This window comes from Tyto alba, unplaced genomic scaffold, assembly GCF_018691265.1.
Source record: "Tyto alba isolate M040663 unplaced genomic scaffold, T.alba_DEE_v4.0 Super-Scaffold_2, whole genome shotgun sequence".
NCBI classification, from domain to species: Eukaryota; Metazoa; Chordata; class Aves; order Strigiformes; family Tytonidae; genus Tyto; species Tyto alba.
Window position 1 is genome coordinate 40,400,182 of NW_024881282.1, and position 18,811 is coordinate 40,418,992.

General features: G+C 39.3%; 1 protein-coding gene across 1 annotated transcript in view; it reads right to left on the bottom strand.

Annotated features, from left to right (window-relative positions):
• PLXNC1 (plexin C1) overlaps positions 1-18,811 on the bottom strand; it is a 71,506-nt gene that overhangs the window by 39,897 nt on the left and 12,798 nt on the right. The window contains exons 3-10 of the mRNA XM_033010196.2: positions 18,276-18,410; positions 16,175-16,275; positions 10,861-10,975; positions 9,720-9,864; positions 6,243-6,312; positions 4,808-4,883; positions 4,633-4,686; positions 126-265 (exon numbers count right to left, since the gene is read on the bottom strand). Coding sequence (XP_032866087.2) covers positions 126-265; positions 4,633-4,686; positions 4,808-4,883; positions 6,243-6,312; positions 9,720-9,864; positions 10,861-10,975; positions 16,175-16,275; positions 18,276-18,410 — 836 coding nt within the window. The remainder of the gene's footprint in view (positions 1-125; positions 266-4,632; positions 4,687-4,807; positions 4,884-6,242; positions 6,313-9,719; positions 9,865-10,860; positions 10,976-16,174; positions 16,276-18,275; positions 18,411-18,811) is intronic.

An 18,811-nucleotide genomic window follows, 5' to 3' on the forward strand; every position in this document is an offset into this window, starting at 1 on the left:
AGCATCCCCTGCTCTGCTGAGGAGAGGACCATGACAACTGTTCACACAACTGTATTGCTAGGGTAAAATAGGCATACTTTTCACCATGAAAAATAAATATTATTATTTTTCAGAGCTTAACTTACATGTCTGGTTTACAGCCAGTGATTCCAGTCAGTATCAGTTTTATGCCTGATGCACGTGTAAAGTTTTCTCCTTTGACAGTTATTTCACTTTTCCCTAATGTAGAAATCCACAAAGGTTCAATGGAGTGAATGCTGATATGCTATTAGAAAACAAAGCAAAACAAAATCTGGTTATAAAAGGGCTAGGCAGTTAAACAATAGCTGCAAGAACAACCACCACTCGGGAATGTGTGTTTTATGGCACTGGGATATATTTTCCTTATTAATTTCAAATCTTGTTAAGCTCCATCTTTGGAAGTACAGTCAATTGCAACTTATTTACATGCCAATTATTTCTATCTACATATTTTATATTTCAATTTATCTTATAAGAAAGCTGCCCAAAAGAATCACAATCTGACATACTGGAAGGTAAGTATCGAAAACCCAGCTTGAAACGATACATTTTGTGTGACCCTTGAAGAACTAAGAAACAACGCAAGACAAAACCCATGGTGCTGTCACTATGACAGATCAGTGAAACAAACAAAGGCATCTCTCATGACTTGAAAAGGGGAAGCAGGGTCAAATCCTAGAATGAAAAGTCGAGAAAGAGCCCCAGAACTAGCTTTACTAGAAAGGCTTTTCAAAATCATACATAGAGCTAAAGGTACAACACAACTGTGAGGACTTTTTGGTATCCCATTTTGATGCTAAGAAGTTTACAAATCTATTTTCCAGCATTTAAGAATAATCCTAGTTTGCTTTGATGCTCCCACAGTCTTGCAGAAATGTGGCCAATTTTTAATCTGTGCTTTTCTTTGTGTATCTTTATATTTGCTTACTCAAACTTACTAACACTACTAAGCAAGAAGAGAGATTTTTTTCCCTAGTGTTTACTTGATAAATTTGACAGCATCTCATGTTTAATCAGTTTTGCTGCTTCCCCAGTTTTTATAATCACACAGACAGTTTCCTCTCTGTATAAACTGAAAACATTCAAAACAACAGGAAAATACGCATGTAAAACCACAAACTGTTTGGGACCTTCTCAGGGAAATGATTTCTAGCTTGCTTTTAAAGTACTGTGATTATCCTGATTACTGCTGTGCACCAGTTCAGCCTTCCCAACCCTGAGAAGGGGAAAGTCCTTCCCACAGGGTTTTTCTCCCACTAATCTTTTCATGTACCCAGATCAGCACCAAGACTTTCGGGCCAGTGGCCTGAGGGGACCACCCGGGTCACATCGCCACCCTCTGCAAACACAGCCTTTGCCCATTTCAGAAAGGTCCCCGGCACATTGTCCCCACATGCTGCCATGGACCGCTGAATGACGGAGTGCCCAAGACCTGTCACAACTGATTGAAAGCCGCAACTTGTGCCTTAGGAAAGGGCAAGAGAGTGCAAAGGCTGGGGCCAGAGCGGCTCCACCAAAGGGGCCTCCAAGATGACCTCTGGTGTGGATAATGGATGAGGGCAAAAGAAACGCCTGACAAACAGCCTGAGGGGGAGAAATTCACTCCCACCCTGACCTGGGGATCTGTTTAACCCTTAGTATGTCAGGGGGACAACTGAAGGGAAGCACCAGTGCTTTCCTCCACCTGTGTCCTGTCCCTCTGCTTGCTCCCAGCCTCCAGTGCACCAAGGACAGCCAATACCCTCACACAAATCCAGAAGCCAAATACTACAGGAATGAACTAAAACACTGCTTTGGACCTCTCACTGGTAACCAGCAGGGAGCCCTGAAGCACAGGAATAACACAGCATCACACAAACACACGGAGATCTCCTCCAGAGCTGCATGAGGGCTGTGAGCCCTGGTGAGGGGAACGCCAGGCACCCCCAGCCCAGGGCTGTGGCCGGACGCTGCAGCACTACAGGGCTCCTGCTGGTCGCTCTGCCAGGCACCACACACCACTGAGCACCTGAGCTTAGCTTGTCTTGTTTCTTTTCTTACACCAAAAAGAAATTGTGAGAAGAATGGTTCACTCTGAAAGTTTCAGTCCCCCTTGAAATCATGCCTTCCCTGCAGCTACACGACACGGACTCCCTCACCGCATCGTGCCTCAGACTCACGGCATCAGTGCAGTCACTTGCAGAGCTGAAGCAAGTTGGCCTCGGCTACTCGAGAGCCTGCTTGTCTGGTCATGGTCTGAAACACTTTCCTCAGCAGCAAAAGGAACTGTGAATTTCCTCGCTGAATGCAGGAGGGACAAAGTGTCCTCGCTGGGGCCTGTGGTGCTCACTTCCCCAGAGCCAGAGAGCCACTGACCTTCCAGTTGCTGCATGGCAGGGGGAGAGACGCCCAGCAGCAAGGAGGAAGGGAGACAGCGGAAAGACAGAAGGTTATTTATAAAAATCACTAGTTGTGAGGCATGTGACGAAAGCAGTGCAAACACAAGAGATGTACAGAAAGCACACGCCAGGTCCTCAGGTAACGTAAATCAGCACAGCCCTGTCAACTTCAGCAGAGCTCCACATTTCTGAGCTGCAGCCCCCCTCCCTCTCCCCTGGACAGCCTAATGCTTCCCTGGGGCTGTGTAAACAGTGGCAGCCACATCCTCAGAGGTGTGGTTAGCATGGCTGCAGGTCGGTATCTGGCAGCGGCCCAGGTTAAGCAGCCTCTAACACCCTGAAGAAGCTTGTCCCCACTCAGGCACAGCCCTTCCTGCATTGGGTCCTGAGGCCATGGGAAGAAGTGGATTGGGGAACTGACCCAGATGAAAAATAGCCTGCCAAAAGGCAACGGTTATTTCCAGCCAAATCAGTTCCCCAGTCAAGCGTACTCGTGCAACCCCTCCAACTGCTGCTCTGGCGCTGGGAGGGGGAAGGTGCACGCATGGAAATCAGCAGCTGGAGTAAGGAGGAGGGCCAGGGCTGCCACTGAAAAAAGGGTATATTAATCTAAATGCTCAGCTGGGGTTGTGGGAAAACACAAATCCTCTTTCTCTGCTCTCCAGTATGTTCTCCTTAAAGCACCAGCAGTCAGAGGAGAGCAGGATTTCAAATGCAATTTCAAGCCCTCTGAATGGATCAATCACTTCTAAATAAACATCTGCCTTTGGACTGCCTCTAGCGCTTTCACTGCCTTGTCCATCACTGTCTTTCTGAGATAAGGCGTGTGGAAGAAAGCCATCTCCCAGGCAGTTCCAACTATTTACCAATGACAAATTAATGCACTTGGAAGCAGAGCAAAGAAGAATTTCCTCTATTCTTTCACCAGCCGTAATGCTTTATATGCAGACCAAATCCAGAATATTAATGCTCAGAAGCACAAGTATTACAATCCCACTGATCTCTGTGAAAAACAAAATGGATTTTGTGATTTTGTTTAAGAAACCTCAGCTGAACAGCTGAATTTAAGAGGTAATTCCTGTCTACATAGGTAAAAGTTTGGGTAGTTCCAACAAAACATTTAGAGATAAGAACACAGTTGCTATTTATACCAACCATGCTATCACTCACAGAAAAACAGAAACCAAAAAGTGTAGGCAGCAAATCTCTATGTACTTACTCATCAGTCAAATTTCTCTTCACTACTCATTTCTTTCCTAACACCTGCATGTCATAAGGAACCACTGATGACAAGATCACTCAGTTTTATGAGAAAATAAAAGCATTTTGGCACAATAAATAATGAAGGGATAACCTCGTGGTTAAAGGGCTGGCCTACAAGGCAAATCATATAGACTGTATGCTCACATATAGTCTATATGATTTCAATAGAGAACTCAACCACCAGATTCAGAAGGCACTTTGGCACCAGCAAAACTCCTTCCTTTCCAGTGATCCAGCTGGAGCGGGACGGATGGAGAGTAGCTCCATATCCAGTTTTGTCTACAGCCTGGAAGGAAGGAAAATTTTTCTGGAAGTGTGAACCATGGATTTACTAACACCCAGGGTTTTCAGTTCCTAGATGCATTCTCTAGCCACTTGTCTGTTATGCAGAAACGGCGTGGCACATCCTCCCCTTCCTTCTGCTCCCCTGGCAGCTACGCTTCAGGAGAAGTTGTGGTTTGGCTGCATAAAATGAGGAAAAGGTTTGAGACTCTGAAACCTAGTTTCATGGAGTTGTCTGTGGCAGCAGAACTCAAACATGCATTTAGGTCTAGGTAAGAGATTAAGTCCGAGATGTTCTCCTTTGTTTTTTTTCACCGTTGGTTGGCTTATACATCCCAGCCCTCCACATGCTGGCTCCTGTGGAGTACATAAGTACAGCATACAGGCACTTTGGCATTTAAAGCAATATTGTTAAGTATTGCATCTAGTGGTAGGCACATGACTATTGCAGTGTTCAATGCCTCAGTGCCTGGACCTGAAAGGCAAATCTTTGTGGGTACCTTTAAGCAGCAACAAAGCACTAAGAAAAAACAGTATCAATCCAAATTCTGCATTACCTTTCTATGTAAACAGCTGATTGCATCCTCATCCATATCTCTGTTTTTCCTGCAAAGTCCTCTCATTTTAAAGAAATTTCTCCCCCAACCCACGGGATCTCAATAATGACACCCTTAAAATGCTAACTAACCTCTGCTTTCTGCGCAGTGGCGATCTCCTTGGAAGCAGCTGCATTACAACTATCCTGAAAAAAAATGAGCATTTCTTCATGTCAGGACAAGAAAGAGACAGACTGCTGTTCAGATGTAAAAAAATACAAGGAAAAGGCATCACAGGGGATTCCCATCCTCCCCAACAAACTTCACCTGGCAGGTGGTGGCAGGAGAGACACGCATCCATTTACAGCTGGCACACTCACCCTTGTGTATACACCGTGAGCAGCTGGTAACACACAAAAGAGAGTTTTTGTAAGACACAGGAACTCAACCTAGATTCCGCCATGAATGTGAAATTTCAAATGACAGAAAAAAGCACAAACCCAAGAAAACAACTTGGAAAGCATGTAATGAAATGAGTAAAACACATAACCTGCATTTACCCTCCAAGGCTATTGTTCTGTTGTGCTTATTCTGAAGACAAATTTAGTATGAAATACAATCTGTGCTGAGACGCTGAGAGTCATAAATTTCCAAAAAGCATGAAGCAGATGGAACACTTTGGGTTTCATTTTGCTGTGGCTTTCTCCAGGATGTAAGTGGACAGACAGTACTTTTTAACCAGAAAAGGGCACAAACCCATTACTGATTCTTTCACAGCCTGCCTGTGTGTGTAGTGCTAGCAATCATTGCTAATTTGCTATTGCTATCCCCTACCAAAAAATACACCTGTTGGAGACTAGTTTGTCCCTGTCTTGCTTTGCAATGCATCTATTGTCACAGAGGAGAGCCAAGAGCAGTGCAGGTCCTCTCCATGCATGCTGGAAAATGCTCGGATTTAGAAAAAGACAGCTCCTTCCCTGTGTTGCTCCAGGGACAGGGAAATGATGTGTCACTTCCCAAAAAGCAGAAGTTCAGTTTCATCCCAGGTACCTATGAATTAGCCTCTTTATACAGGGGAATAGCGTTCTGAATGAGAACACTGTAGTTACCTACACCATATGCTAGTCAGATCTTTCTAAGTATTAACAATCACATATCATATAGGGTTAGGCCATGTACTGGGCACAAATGCTTTCTACTGTGAGCTCTCAACAAAGAGCATGGCTCTGAAAAACAATGTGTACAGAACAGTAGGTGTTCATTATTCCTATTAACAAATTAGATGCTACCTTCTGGTGTAACTGTATTCATATTACCTATGGACCATATTTAGATTGCATCTGGCTCTATTAAAAACCAGCTCTACAAAGTGACTTTTACAGAATCTCTAGACTCCTCTGATCTAGATCTTATCCTGAGTACCAGGGATCCACCTTTTTCACAAGGACAAAAAGGATTTTAATGTCATTGTGACATCCTTTGTTATCTCTTCAGGCACTTGTCATAAATTCAGTCATTGTAATGACTCTCCTACAGTTAAGTGCCAGGGTCCTGCTAACTAAAAGAGTCATCAGAAGAAGTAGCTTTCTAAGGACAATAAAAAAAGAGAAGGAAGAAATGAGCCAAGGAAAGGGGTGTGACTATCTTTAGCAAAATGTATTTCCTTAATAAATACCAAAAAAAAGAGAATGATCATGCTTCAGCCCCTCTCCCCGCACACATATAATCCCTCGATAAACTTCAATAGGAACCAGGCTCTTACTTTTTCAAACGAAATGTTTGTGTGATATTCCAAGAGCTTGAGGACAGCGATGCTTCGAGAACTAGACAATCTGGAAAAACGTGACTGTTAGACATATACTGGATATTACAAGAAATAACTGTAAAAAAATAATTGAATCAAAAGCTCATGTGCCTTCAGCTGTTCTCTACATGGTACGCACCTTCCCTCATACATTTACTCACACTTTTGACTGATAAAAATAACTAGATTTTGTCCTTCCATAGCACCCTTCAGCTGAGTTATTCCAAGACTTTATACACACTCATTAATTAAGCTTGACGCCACCACTGCATGACATACAAAAGTAATGTTATTGTCAGGATACAGATAAGAAAATGCTACCATGGAGCAGGGATATAAAACCATCTCCCGGTGAGTACACAGTGGTATAATGTGGCATGGCCAGACCCCAAATTCCAGCCTCCTAACACAACAGACTGTTCTAATGTGAGAAACCCCAACACACCATACATTTCCCTCTTTGTGTCTCAGAAACTTGGTTTCAGAGTCTTCTTTTGTAATCTATGCAGTAGCAATTTTCATCCTATTTAAATCTTTTATGATTGCATGAGTCAATTTGCCATTATTTCAGCTAGCAATTACTATACCGACAATTCACTGGCAGCTGTGGAATGAAAGAGTATCTTCTCCTATGAGCAGAATACCACATCGAAAAGTAGAGTTAGACATATACCACTTAAGCCATGGTCCCTTTCATCTGTGTGCCTGCAGATGTGTACGTCTGTGAAATGAATGACTGTCTGAGATCAAATGAAACCCATGTTTGCAGACTTTATGCTAGCAAGTAGATAACTTTTTAATCTGGAAAAGTTACACAGATTTAAAGTATATCTACCTTAAAAATGTAGAGAAAGCTTTGTCTTTATCACAGGCTGGCTTGTTCAGATGAAAACCAGCTTTGGCTGCAACTACATTGTTAAATCAGAAGCATCTCCTAGCTCCACACATCAGCATGGCACTTGGGTGCTCACTGTAAATGTCACCTGCACTGCTTGTTAGAAACAGCTCTTGGGATTGTTTGTATGCCTAAATACCTTACTAAATGGACACCAAAGAGACTGATTTTTTAAAGGTGTTTTAATGCTTGGAGATGTGAATGAGCACACACAGACATTCTGAAATCCTTCACCAATCACCTACTTGCATCTCCAGAAATTTATGTATCTGCAGAAATCCGACATGTTGAGCACAGAATTGCCTAAATCATTTGCTTAGGTCATTATACGAGAAGGGTCTCAAGCCATGAGCTACTGAAAAACAGTATTTTACTAGGAGCAGTAAGTAAAAGCAAGTAATTTATCTCCTTCTGGCAGAGCTTGTCTTCTTGCTTAAGTTTGTACAAATACTTTAAGAACACCACTGTTAAATACAGTTTCCTGATTCTGTTTGTTTTGAAATTAATGGAACCTATTATTTTCTCTGTGGCCTGGTGCTGACCTTTCAAAATGCACCAGATTGCCCTGAGTAGCAGGTATTTTCAAAATGTTTTTTTACCAGAAATGGTACCTGAAGGAGTTTTGCAAGTGCATCTTCTTGTGAGATTGAGGTCACTTTACATTAGTTACCATAAGTAGTCAACATAACTTCCACACGTGCATTATACACTAATACATCTCAGCTAATAGGAGCATGTGAGTGGCAGTAATATTGATGGGCACAAGCTAAGTTCACAGTCTTCTGGTTAACACTGTCAAAGGGCTCATCTTTGGCACAAAGCACAGGCAAGGTGAGCTGGCATCTGTAACGCTATACTTCAAAAACCTGCTAATGGAGTAAGAGAAAGCCTTAGTCCAAGAAGACAGAGAATTAAAACAACGTCCTCCATTATTATAAGAAAACATGGTTTTGGGGACTGGGTCAATAAAGGACATGTTTTTCTTCTCTAATGCATTTGTCCCTCTTAAAAATCTACTACTAGTGTTTACTAAAGACAGCTTAATAGACCAGAATACTTACGGATATTATCCTAGCTGTCACCTGCTAATGACAAAGTCTTTTCATCCTGATTCCCAAATCAATATTGGACAGGAACTTGACACAACACTTGTATGATGCCAGAGGAGCTTTTCCCTTACAAAGGCCTTAGGATGAGCTCCTGAGATCCCAACATTCCAAGGAATCTCCTTCAGGGGCAAGGGTCCCTGAGAGAAAGTCTTTGTGACACTGAGCTCTTCAGAACAACAGGTCTTTGTAGGTTCTGGTTCACATTTCATTCCTCTTTCTACACAAAGGTATTATAAGAATCAGAGTCATGGAGAGTATTACATGTCTTTTGGGCTATCTTATCTAGGAAAAGATAAAGACAGCATTAATCCGAATTTTTGGTTTCCTCTTCAAGTCACTTAAGAGCACATGGTATCCTTGAGCTTGTTATCTTTGTCCCTCAGATTAGATTAAAACTCTCTTTTGTATTCTAACATAAGCAACTTTAAAAAGGTATAAGGCCAACCTGTATTAAAAAAAGCTTTGTGCTTCTATACAGACATTTGAAGCAATGCAAGGGGGACATTTTCCTCCTATCAGCCAAATAAGACTCTACTGTGAAGGATTATCATCTGATCTTTGAGACCAAAGCCTAGAGAACAGCTCAAAAGTCTAGACATTCAGTAATTTACCACCTCACTCTAAAACCTGTAGTTGCCCATCAGATGCACAAAACACATCACATGCATCATGTGTCCCATACGAATGGCTCAGGTCTCTAATTCTGAGAACTACTGGTGAACAAGGTAGTATAAGAATTATTGCAAAATGATTCAACTAATAATTCAGAAAGATGAATGAAATCACGTCAAAAAGATGTACCAGCCAAACTGCCCCGAACCGTGTATTTTTCTGCTAATCTTCTTCATGGGACAATCACTTTCTCACAAGTGTCTAAGTTAAGTTGAAACAGTTAATTGAATGTTAAGATTATTTATTGTACAGATACTCGTAGTCAAATTTTTCTCTTATTTATGCTAGCATATTTTCTTGCAAAAACAAATTCTGTTTGCAGATGAGAGAAGGGTTAAGATGGGTTAATTTGTCAAGACAGAGCACTGAACCAAAACTGCTTCCATAGCTCCAGCCAGCTTCGTTGTCATTGCAGCTATCTTAACTTTCCTTAGACAGTGATTAATGGCACCACGTAAATACACTCCTCATGCTAAAACACTGCACTGTTGTATGCTGAAAGGAAGAAGCTGCTTCTAGCCATAGGCTAACATGTTTTGTAACTCCTAGAAAGGATTCCATATTAACAAATCTTTTAATTGTCAAGAATAGTGTGAGTATACTCAAATCACTTGACAAAACATTAATTAATTTTTTCAATGACATGTAATAAAAAACATTACCTACTCTCACACTCACTAGGCCTGTATTTATGCTCAGTTCTCCTCAGTAATAAAGGACAGTGAATAAGCAATAAATACATGTAATAGTAAGACATACCATTATCAGTTATCACTGGAGTGGTTAGATTGCAGAAACAGGATGAGTTTTTCAGCACTACATTTTCATAAAATATTTCAACAGGTTTTACAATTTTTATCATACAGGAAGTAAGGGTTTTGCTTATGCTTGCAGCCACAGCAACCTACAGAACAATAAAAACAAGAATACAGCAGATTTCTTGTAATACTTGTTAAGTCGTCGCCTTGTTTTTGCAGAAAACGACAAACTACAAAATGTACAAAATGAAAATTTTTGTGGTGGAAGCAGACAATTCACTATGTAGCCTCTCAAAGGACAGGGCCTCTCCCAACTAAAAAAGCAATACAGAAAAAGTCCTGAAAAGAACAGCATTGCTTACTTGCAGAAATTAAATGGATCTGTAAGGCATGTTAGGGGAGCAATCCGGAATAGTTTTGGATTTTAAACCAAGAATTTTGCTGTAATGGTGTTATATACTGTTATAGTCCCTTAAAAATATTTGAGCAAGAATGTAGAAATCCTCACAGAGACATTTGCACCCATAACCAAAGTGCACTTAATTATGAAACAGAATTTGTGTTGTAATGAATTATCCTTTGTTTCTGACTGAGAGTGCTTTACAAATATGATCACATTAGTGCATTCAATCAGGAAACCAGAAACAATAGCATGCAGATTAAGTGGCCAGTCACAATACTTGATAATCAAATACTCAAGGCTGTGTGTGCTGTGAACAGATACTGAGTAAATACTAATATCAAACACTTAAAGATGCATTTGTGTTAGCATATGTGTCCCAGTGAATGTTTTGTAACTTGTTACAAAGCTCAGAACTTACATAATGCACTTGATATATAGACACTGGAAATATTAAAATAGCTGATAAAGTGATATAATGGAAATGTTGCCTTTGTCAGCACGGTGAATTTTTGACTCTGCATTATGAAGTATAGCTTCAGGATACATTTTATAGGAAAGTAAGAGAACATCTATCTGATTGACACATTCAACTTACTGGGATTCCCAATACATTTGTCAATTGTTGAGATAAGAGGGACTAGTATATGGAACATAGTGACAAAAGAAAGGAAGCTGCAATAAGCGACAAAATAACACGTTTTAAGTCACAATAAACACACATAAAAGTGGGTGTACATACCTGATTTTTGGCAGGGAAACTTAGCAGGATTTTCAGATCTTTATCAGGTGCATGTGAAATATTATACCAACCCTTTAAGCTGTTTGAACGTGTACAATTTTCTTTGAATGTGCACCTAAAAGTATACATAAAATTATACTAGCCTCCTTATCGTGGCTATGACTTTAGACACTGTACTTCAACTTATTTGATGTTATTGATTTTTTACAGGAACACTATTGATTTTTTACAGGAATATGGTTCTAACTGCAAAAAGCTTCAGGAAAGCAATCACTAAAATCTTCTGCTTATCAAATAAATTACAATGCATTGATATATGCTCTAGGGTCCTGATTAAGTCAATGGAGCTCAAGCAAATATTAGATGCTTGGTCAATAACAGTGCACTTGCTAGCCTGGGATGGAATTAATCACCCTCAACTTGATTGCTCCACTGTACAGCTCTAGATCTTACACCCTCCCCCCCCCCCACCCCCCCCCAGTTCCCTCGACAGTGCAGAGAAATATGGTCTTTCAGGGTGCAATTCACCTAACCTATTTTAGACATTCATTTAAAAATTAATTAAATCACACTGTGGAAGCTGCTTGTTCTCTCCATATAGCATAAGAGGTGATGGGGGTGAAGCTCACATGTAGAGCTATGCTATGAATGTGTATAATTAATGAGATGCATCCTCCTTCCTAATCTCCTCTGTTGACCACTGATGTGATTGGTAATCTTGCCCTTTTATATCACTGCACTTGGTTAAAACCACTGGGCTTGAAAAGGTGATTCAAAATAGATTTCTATTCTTCAAGAATAAAATCCATTTTATTTCTAGTCTTCAAGAATAAAATCCATTTCAGGAGTAGGATGGCACAAAATAAATAAAAATGTTATAGATGCCAAATCATAAGAAACAGAAACTACACAAAGAAAATTAAGGAAGAATGAGGAAACACTGGGATACAGCAGTACTAAAAAGATTATTTGTATTAAAAATATGATAAAAAAGAGAACATATGCATACAATTTAGATGGACAATCACTGAGTTTGAACGGTGAATCCTTAAAATATATCTGCTGTGAACAGTTAATGAACAATGCATAGATTAACTCCAAGTAATTTCATAGAGCTAGCAATTAAAGACAAGTGCTCACTGCATATGTATTAATATTTAGGGTTGAATATTTATAAATAAATATAACATTTAATATTGGTTTAATAATAATACTTTTCTATCAAACATAGAAGTATGTATAGCTTCAATCCTGTGATCAGTGAACATGTGCCTTGATGAACTATTCCTTCACTAAAAACTAAACATACTTGCAAACCAGGGGCCTTTTCATGAGGAGCTCACTGTATAACTGTATTTCACAATGCGTTTTCTCTCCAGAAGGAATAACATGAGTTTCAATAAAAACATCCACCACTTTCCAAAATGCCCGAAATAACCCCACAAACCATAGAAACCATAAAGCCATCTTCTCTGTAGATCAACTGGAATGCAGTTAAGCACAAGGTCACTTCCTTTGTGGTCTAACTCAGGAAATTGAGTTCCTCCTGCACAAGAGCCTGGTGGGGCTTTGCATATGAATACATTCAGATCATAACTATGCTGTAAGAAATTGGGACTATGCCTGACATATTTCAAACTCTCTGAGCTAGGACAGATTTCGGTCTCATTTATCTCTCTTTTCACCTTACTGAGATCACAAAGGTCCATTAGCATCACAGTTTTAGAACCACAGAGGATGGGATCTGTCATCACCAGATGTGCATAAAGCAGACAGATGCTTGGATATGTACAGGCAGGTAGCTCACTGGCGATGACGCATGGGAGAGACACATCCTATAGTTCCTGACAGGCTGAGGATCATAATGTTGAAGATGCAAAGCAGCACACTCATAATACTTGGCACTAAATAAGTGTATGCATTTCAGTGACACTAATATTAAAATTTTAAAAAAGAAAACTGTTTATAAAGCTGAATATTTAAAACTGTCCTAGGACAAAGTTAAGTGCCTTCCTAGACTTCCCGAAGAACACAAGCAGTGAATGTTTCCCTTATCTACAATGAAGAATCTAAGAGTTTAATAGCAAAAAAAGTAATGCCACCCAGCACCCAGGGTCACACTTGTCTTCAGTCCAGGAAAAAATGTGTCCTAGATTGCTCTAAAAGCTGACCTTTAACACTCAAACAATGTGCTGTGGAGAACAGTCATTTTGTAGGAAGCTGTCACAAAGTGGGCAGTAGAGCATCTGATGCCCCTCAGCATAAATTCTCACAATTGCCTTGTACAAGCCAAGAGTAACATGAATTCCACTCACCTAAAGCTGAGATCGCTAGTTTTAGAAAATTTATATTGTTTGCAAACACACTGGAATTAATATAACAGATAAATATTATTTGTAAACCACATGGTTCTGAAAAGTAACATACCAACTCGGACAACTACTAAGGCTGGCTTTCCTGGAAAGGGGGACTGAACCCTATACATGTATGAAAGTATAAGGTATGAAACCCTACGATCAGATTTCAGACGTGCATAGATATATGTACAGAGACAAGCAGTCAGGATTTTATTTTAATCTGTCACAGTGACCTAGTTCTTTATACTAGGAAAGATTTCTCTTCATAATTGGAATTAAATTCCCCTTATTTCATTATAATAACATGATACCTATGCATACCAACTCATTCATATTCTGTCTCTGCTTCGCCAACCTTGTATTAACTACAGATCCTATTGAGTTTGCCCTCTATGCCTTGCTAAAGCATACAGATTTCCTCACGGAATGAGAACATGGTTTCTGAGAAAGTTTTGGTTTCTTTTTCCAAGGTAGCAGTCCTCGAATGAAGTCCACAGATGTCATACACATTGACCAAATTAAAAAGTAAGCCTGGTCATGTCAGATAACTACAACATATTGTGTTATTTCCATATGGAAAACAAATGGAAAACATCAGTGTCTTGCACTGGAAAAATTTCAGCATACTTCAGATAAATCTGATTCATCTACAGAAAATCTATACAACTTAAAAGAAATCACACAACGGTATGACTAGTTGTTTTCAATGACTGTGAGTGAAAAGAGGGATTGATATATCTATCCTTATGAAAGAAAGAGTAGAAATAGAAATGGTAGAAATATTTTATTTTGTTTTTACTTGAAATAAGATGTGTAGATTTTTTCATCAAAATACTGTATTTGAGTTCACACTGTCTTTAAAATGAAGCACTGATGGTAAGTTTTATTTTAAAAATGGAGTGCATATTTAATATAACATTTATTTCCCAATAAGAGTATAAAACATATCATCAATCTCAAAATTATTATGAAATATATTGCTTTAGTGGACATGCATGGAATTTGATTAAATACTGGCTAAAGACAAGTCTTCCTCTTTTTCTAAAGCCTTACTCAGAGCTCTCTTTTCACAAAGCCAAATATTTAATGATGCTAAGTGTTTAACAGTGAAAAATTATGTGGGTGTTGAGTGGGATTCATATTATAGTAATTTATTTATTCTCCAAAAGAGCAAATGATTTCTGTTTCAACCAGATGGAAACTTCTGGTGAATCCCCTCATAAACAGGGGATTTACTGACTAATAACTGTTATTCACAAACTCTTTATGAAGTAACTAAAAGACTGAAAAGCTTAGCACTGAAACATAGACAGTTTCTAACAAGGTAGCAAAAGAGAGTTTGAAGAAAACACCTCACCTTACAGAGTAAACAACTATTCTCTATTAACAACTACCTTTGCAAACACAGAGTATCAGGTCTTCAGAAAAGTCACCTTAACATTAAAACAAATCAAAATGGGTAGTATTAACTTTTTAAAAGGCGAGTAGTGAAATTCCTCAAAAACCAATCTTGCAACCACTTTTGTTTACTGTTTTAATCACTGATAAACTGGCATTAAAAAAGGTTTATACTGTCAACATCTGCTGATCATACAAAGTTGGGAACGTTACCATGCAGAGGAAGATGAGAGTATCACACAAGAAAACTTGGATAACCTTGAAATGGGATAACATTTCAAAGCATAAAGTACAAGAACATGTACCTAGAGGAATAAAAATCTCATGATCCATATGTGCTATAGGCTGGAAACGCATCAGTTGGAAAGAAAACAAAGAAAGAGAAGGACCTGGGGTCATTATTCGATCATGGATGATTGTGGCCCATCAATGTGAGGCTGTCATGAAAAAAAAGTTTTTGATCCCAGGACACACTACATAGGGTGCTTCCTGGACAGGCTGATTAAACACCGCTGAGCAAGACACAGCTGAAACCTCTTCTGGAATACTGTGACAGTCCTGGCCATCCTTATTTTAAAAGGATGCATAAACTTCACAGAAGGTCTACTGGAGTGGAGTCAAGAACGGAGTATCTTATGTGAGAGGATCTTACTGAAGTTAGCTGTTTTAGCACAGCAAAATGAAAGGAAAAAAAAAAAAAGAGACTGCTTTCACAAAAATATTGAGGAAGTAAGTGTGAGGGAGGAAGGAAAACCTATTTAAGCCAAGGTGATGTGAGCACCAGAACAAAGGAGCATAACCTGTTCATGAACATATATGTGATGAAAATGAGCAGACAGATTTTAACCAGCAGAAAAATGGAAAAATGAGACTGTCAGATAGCCACACAACCAGGGCAGGGAGGACAAAAAGCTTGTCTAAATTTAGGATGGTCCTTGACTACTTTATGAGTAGGTTTACCTGACGTGGTTGCTTGCAATTGCTAAGACTAGGCTTGATGACAGGAGTTTTTCCAGTCCAGGCCAAAGACATACAATAGCTTTCAAACCTGCTTCAAGCAAAGCAGCAACACTAATGACTTAATGTCATCCCCAAATATGAGGATGGAGTTTGAGAGAGAAATTCTCCTCTGGCCTAAACCAAAGGCAGTGGTTCTAAAGCAAGGAACTATGAATACTGAAGACAACTAAGCACTCTTTCCCCCTTCTTGCATGCAAGATGCTCCCAGCTATTAAGATGCTTCAAGCACAAGTAAACAATTTTATCTCTCAATTAATCTGGAAAGCAGAAACATCTGTTCTAAACCCAGAATAATTTCTTCTTCTTAGCCCAACATATAATTTATGGGTAGATCTCAAAAATCTGAGGGTTAACAGGGTCTCTACAAGTTGCAGAGCTCCATTTCACATGGCAATAGTGTCTCACATTTACGGCTATGACTGATTCCATAAAAATTCAGTAGATACAATCTTGATGCTGAGTACCCCCAAGCCAGTCAAAATGTACACTGACTAATAATGCATTGCTTTTATATGAAAGTCTAAAATACCAAAAAATACCTTTGATTCAAAGAACACCACCCACAGTAGGGATCCTTTGCAGATAAGCATTCTTGCTCAGAAACGTATTTACTGCAATTTGCAACTGGTATTCTTCTCACCTAAAACCAAAGAATGCAATAACACACTGAATTAAAATAGTCTCCATAAAGAGGGAAATTGAGGGTTACCATTAAAAATCTGAGAGCAACCAAGCACAATCCCTTTGGGGAAGTTTCCTTATGGAGTCCCCTCTGCCAGAAGACCTTTGGATAGAAATATGCAGCCTATTTTACACACACTGTATTTTGTCATCAGATGATGAAACGCCTCTGACAATGACAGTTAGGTTCTGCTACTCAAAGGCCAGCATGGACAGATTAATGCAAGAAAGACTGATTGGCATAGTGAATATAGATAACAATAGAAAGGATGTATATATTTTACAAATAATGCTCTGCTTAGCAGAACACCATTTTCCTCTCATCAGGATTGAGATTTTTACATGACTGATGAAGGTGCATCCAACAATGCATGCGCAAAACAAAATGCATCTGTGTTTGCATCACCATGTCAGGTTACTGCATGTGCACACTAGAACAAACGCATGCAACTACTTAGAGCATGCATGAAAATGCCATTTCAGGAAGTAAATGTAGATAATTGTGGCTATATTGTATGTAGCTATACTTGTACATTCAGCTTGAATATCCTAGCCAGCCATTTTCAGAAAAGGAAAAGAAAAAGAGAAAGAGAACGCTTATTACAAATACTGAATACAAATACAAATAATTTTATTAATAACAACGTTAAAAATCTTATTAAGAAAAATATTCCTAATTCAAACAATTTTTTTACAAATCTGCAAGAATTAAGAGATCCTTTATTTTGTGAACAGAAACAGCACTGTATATACTGTTTTTTCCAGCCATATCTTGTAAAATTCAATTTATCTGAAGGTGTGTGAGATAATCAGTTAAGAAACCAGTCAGCGTCACAGACTACTAGCAAGTTAAAAAAGACAGTGTAGAAGCTTTATTTAAGATCCAAGAGACGATCAAAGAGAGGCCTAAAAGCTGTTGTTCCTCTATAAAAACTTGCTCTTTTACCAAAGCTAATGAAAATTCAAGTCTTTACTTTGAATATCTACATACACTTTTGACTGAAATTTTGATTCCTTCTGCATCTGTGATAGATGGCTTATATCAGCCAGGAGTTCTCCTACCAATTTACCCACTCTCTCAGACAGCAGGCTAAAATGCTATGTGCACTGCTGAAGAAGTGGTTTTATTGTAAATAAAGTGCTGGATGAAATCCTGTCCAGCTAAGATGGACAGCCAGCCCTTATGTTTTCACTGCCATCTTCCTCACTGCTGGCCAGACAAAGGAATTTGCTGACTTGATGCTCAGTAGCCCTGCTGCAGGATGTGCTACAACTTCACCAGCACCTGGGAGCTGCTCTCTGCTTGACGTGCAGCTCTGATGCCTTCTCCTACATGCAGTAGCTCCCAGTGATTGCTGAACTCCTTGGCCTTGCTATGCATAAACATTAATCACTTCTGATTGTGGTTTTGTTTGGTTTTGTTTTTTAAAAATTCTATGCCTAACTGAAGACGATGAGAATTTTATCATTGCTTTCAGCAGAACTAAGACTTCGAACACATCTCTCAAATTAAGAGATTTCTCCAAATTAGAAACTCCGTAACTGACTAGCAAACCCTGGCCTATCAATACCTGGATTGCTAATTCAGGCAAACTCAGTCTCCAAGAGTCTATAAGTTTTGTTTGCTACTTCCAAGCTTGATTCTGTGTGATGCCTCCAGGAAAAAGAGAAACAGACACTCTTTCAACTGAATGATACAAAATAAGCATGGGATTAAGGGTGTTGCTGGATCATAGCAACAGTGAGCAGCACCATGACAGTGGAAGCTTTTCTGAGCTCTGCAGCAGTGTAGCCCAAACTCAGACAACATAAGCAGATATTAGATGTAAAGCTGGTAACTGCAGCTTGGATATTTAAGGTCTAACTCTGACCCAAACTGATGCTTCACTTACAAAGTGGCAGAAATCCTTAAAGCAGTAGTTTACTTAAATTTATTATTTTATTTAATATTGTGCTTACCTTATTGGCAGAGGACAGATAGATGTAGTTATTATCTACTGGGTCAAGTCGAAGTTTGGGGAAAACTGAGGTCTCTTCCTTAATTTCGTATAAAACCTCTGGGCAATTAGATTCCATATCCTCATTAAGAATAGCCTAAAACATATGAAATTATGTTATTCACAAGTCCTTCTGTTTATCAGTCAGCATTTTAAACAAAAACCTAATTTCAACTACATCAGAGCTTCTGAGATGATTTACTGTGCCCTGATTCAATTCACCTGCTGCACTGGCTCTCATACTGCAGAAGGATGGAGAAAAAGACCACCAGAACAGAATTTCAACAAAATCCCTGCCAGACACATTGTGCACTGAATCTGGCACTGGTTTAGTGTGTGAAACATCCCTCCCACCAAGTATGTTCCTGATTGGCGCAGAAAACTGAATGTGGAAGAAATGCCTATATCGCAAAGTCATGTGCTAAGTACTCCTATGAATGAAGAAGTATTAGCCTTCAGAAAACAAATTAACATCCAGACATCTATAATGTAAAAAGG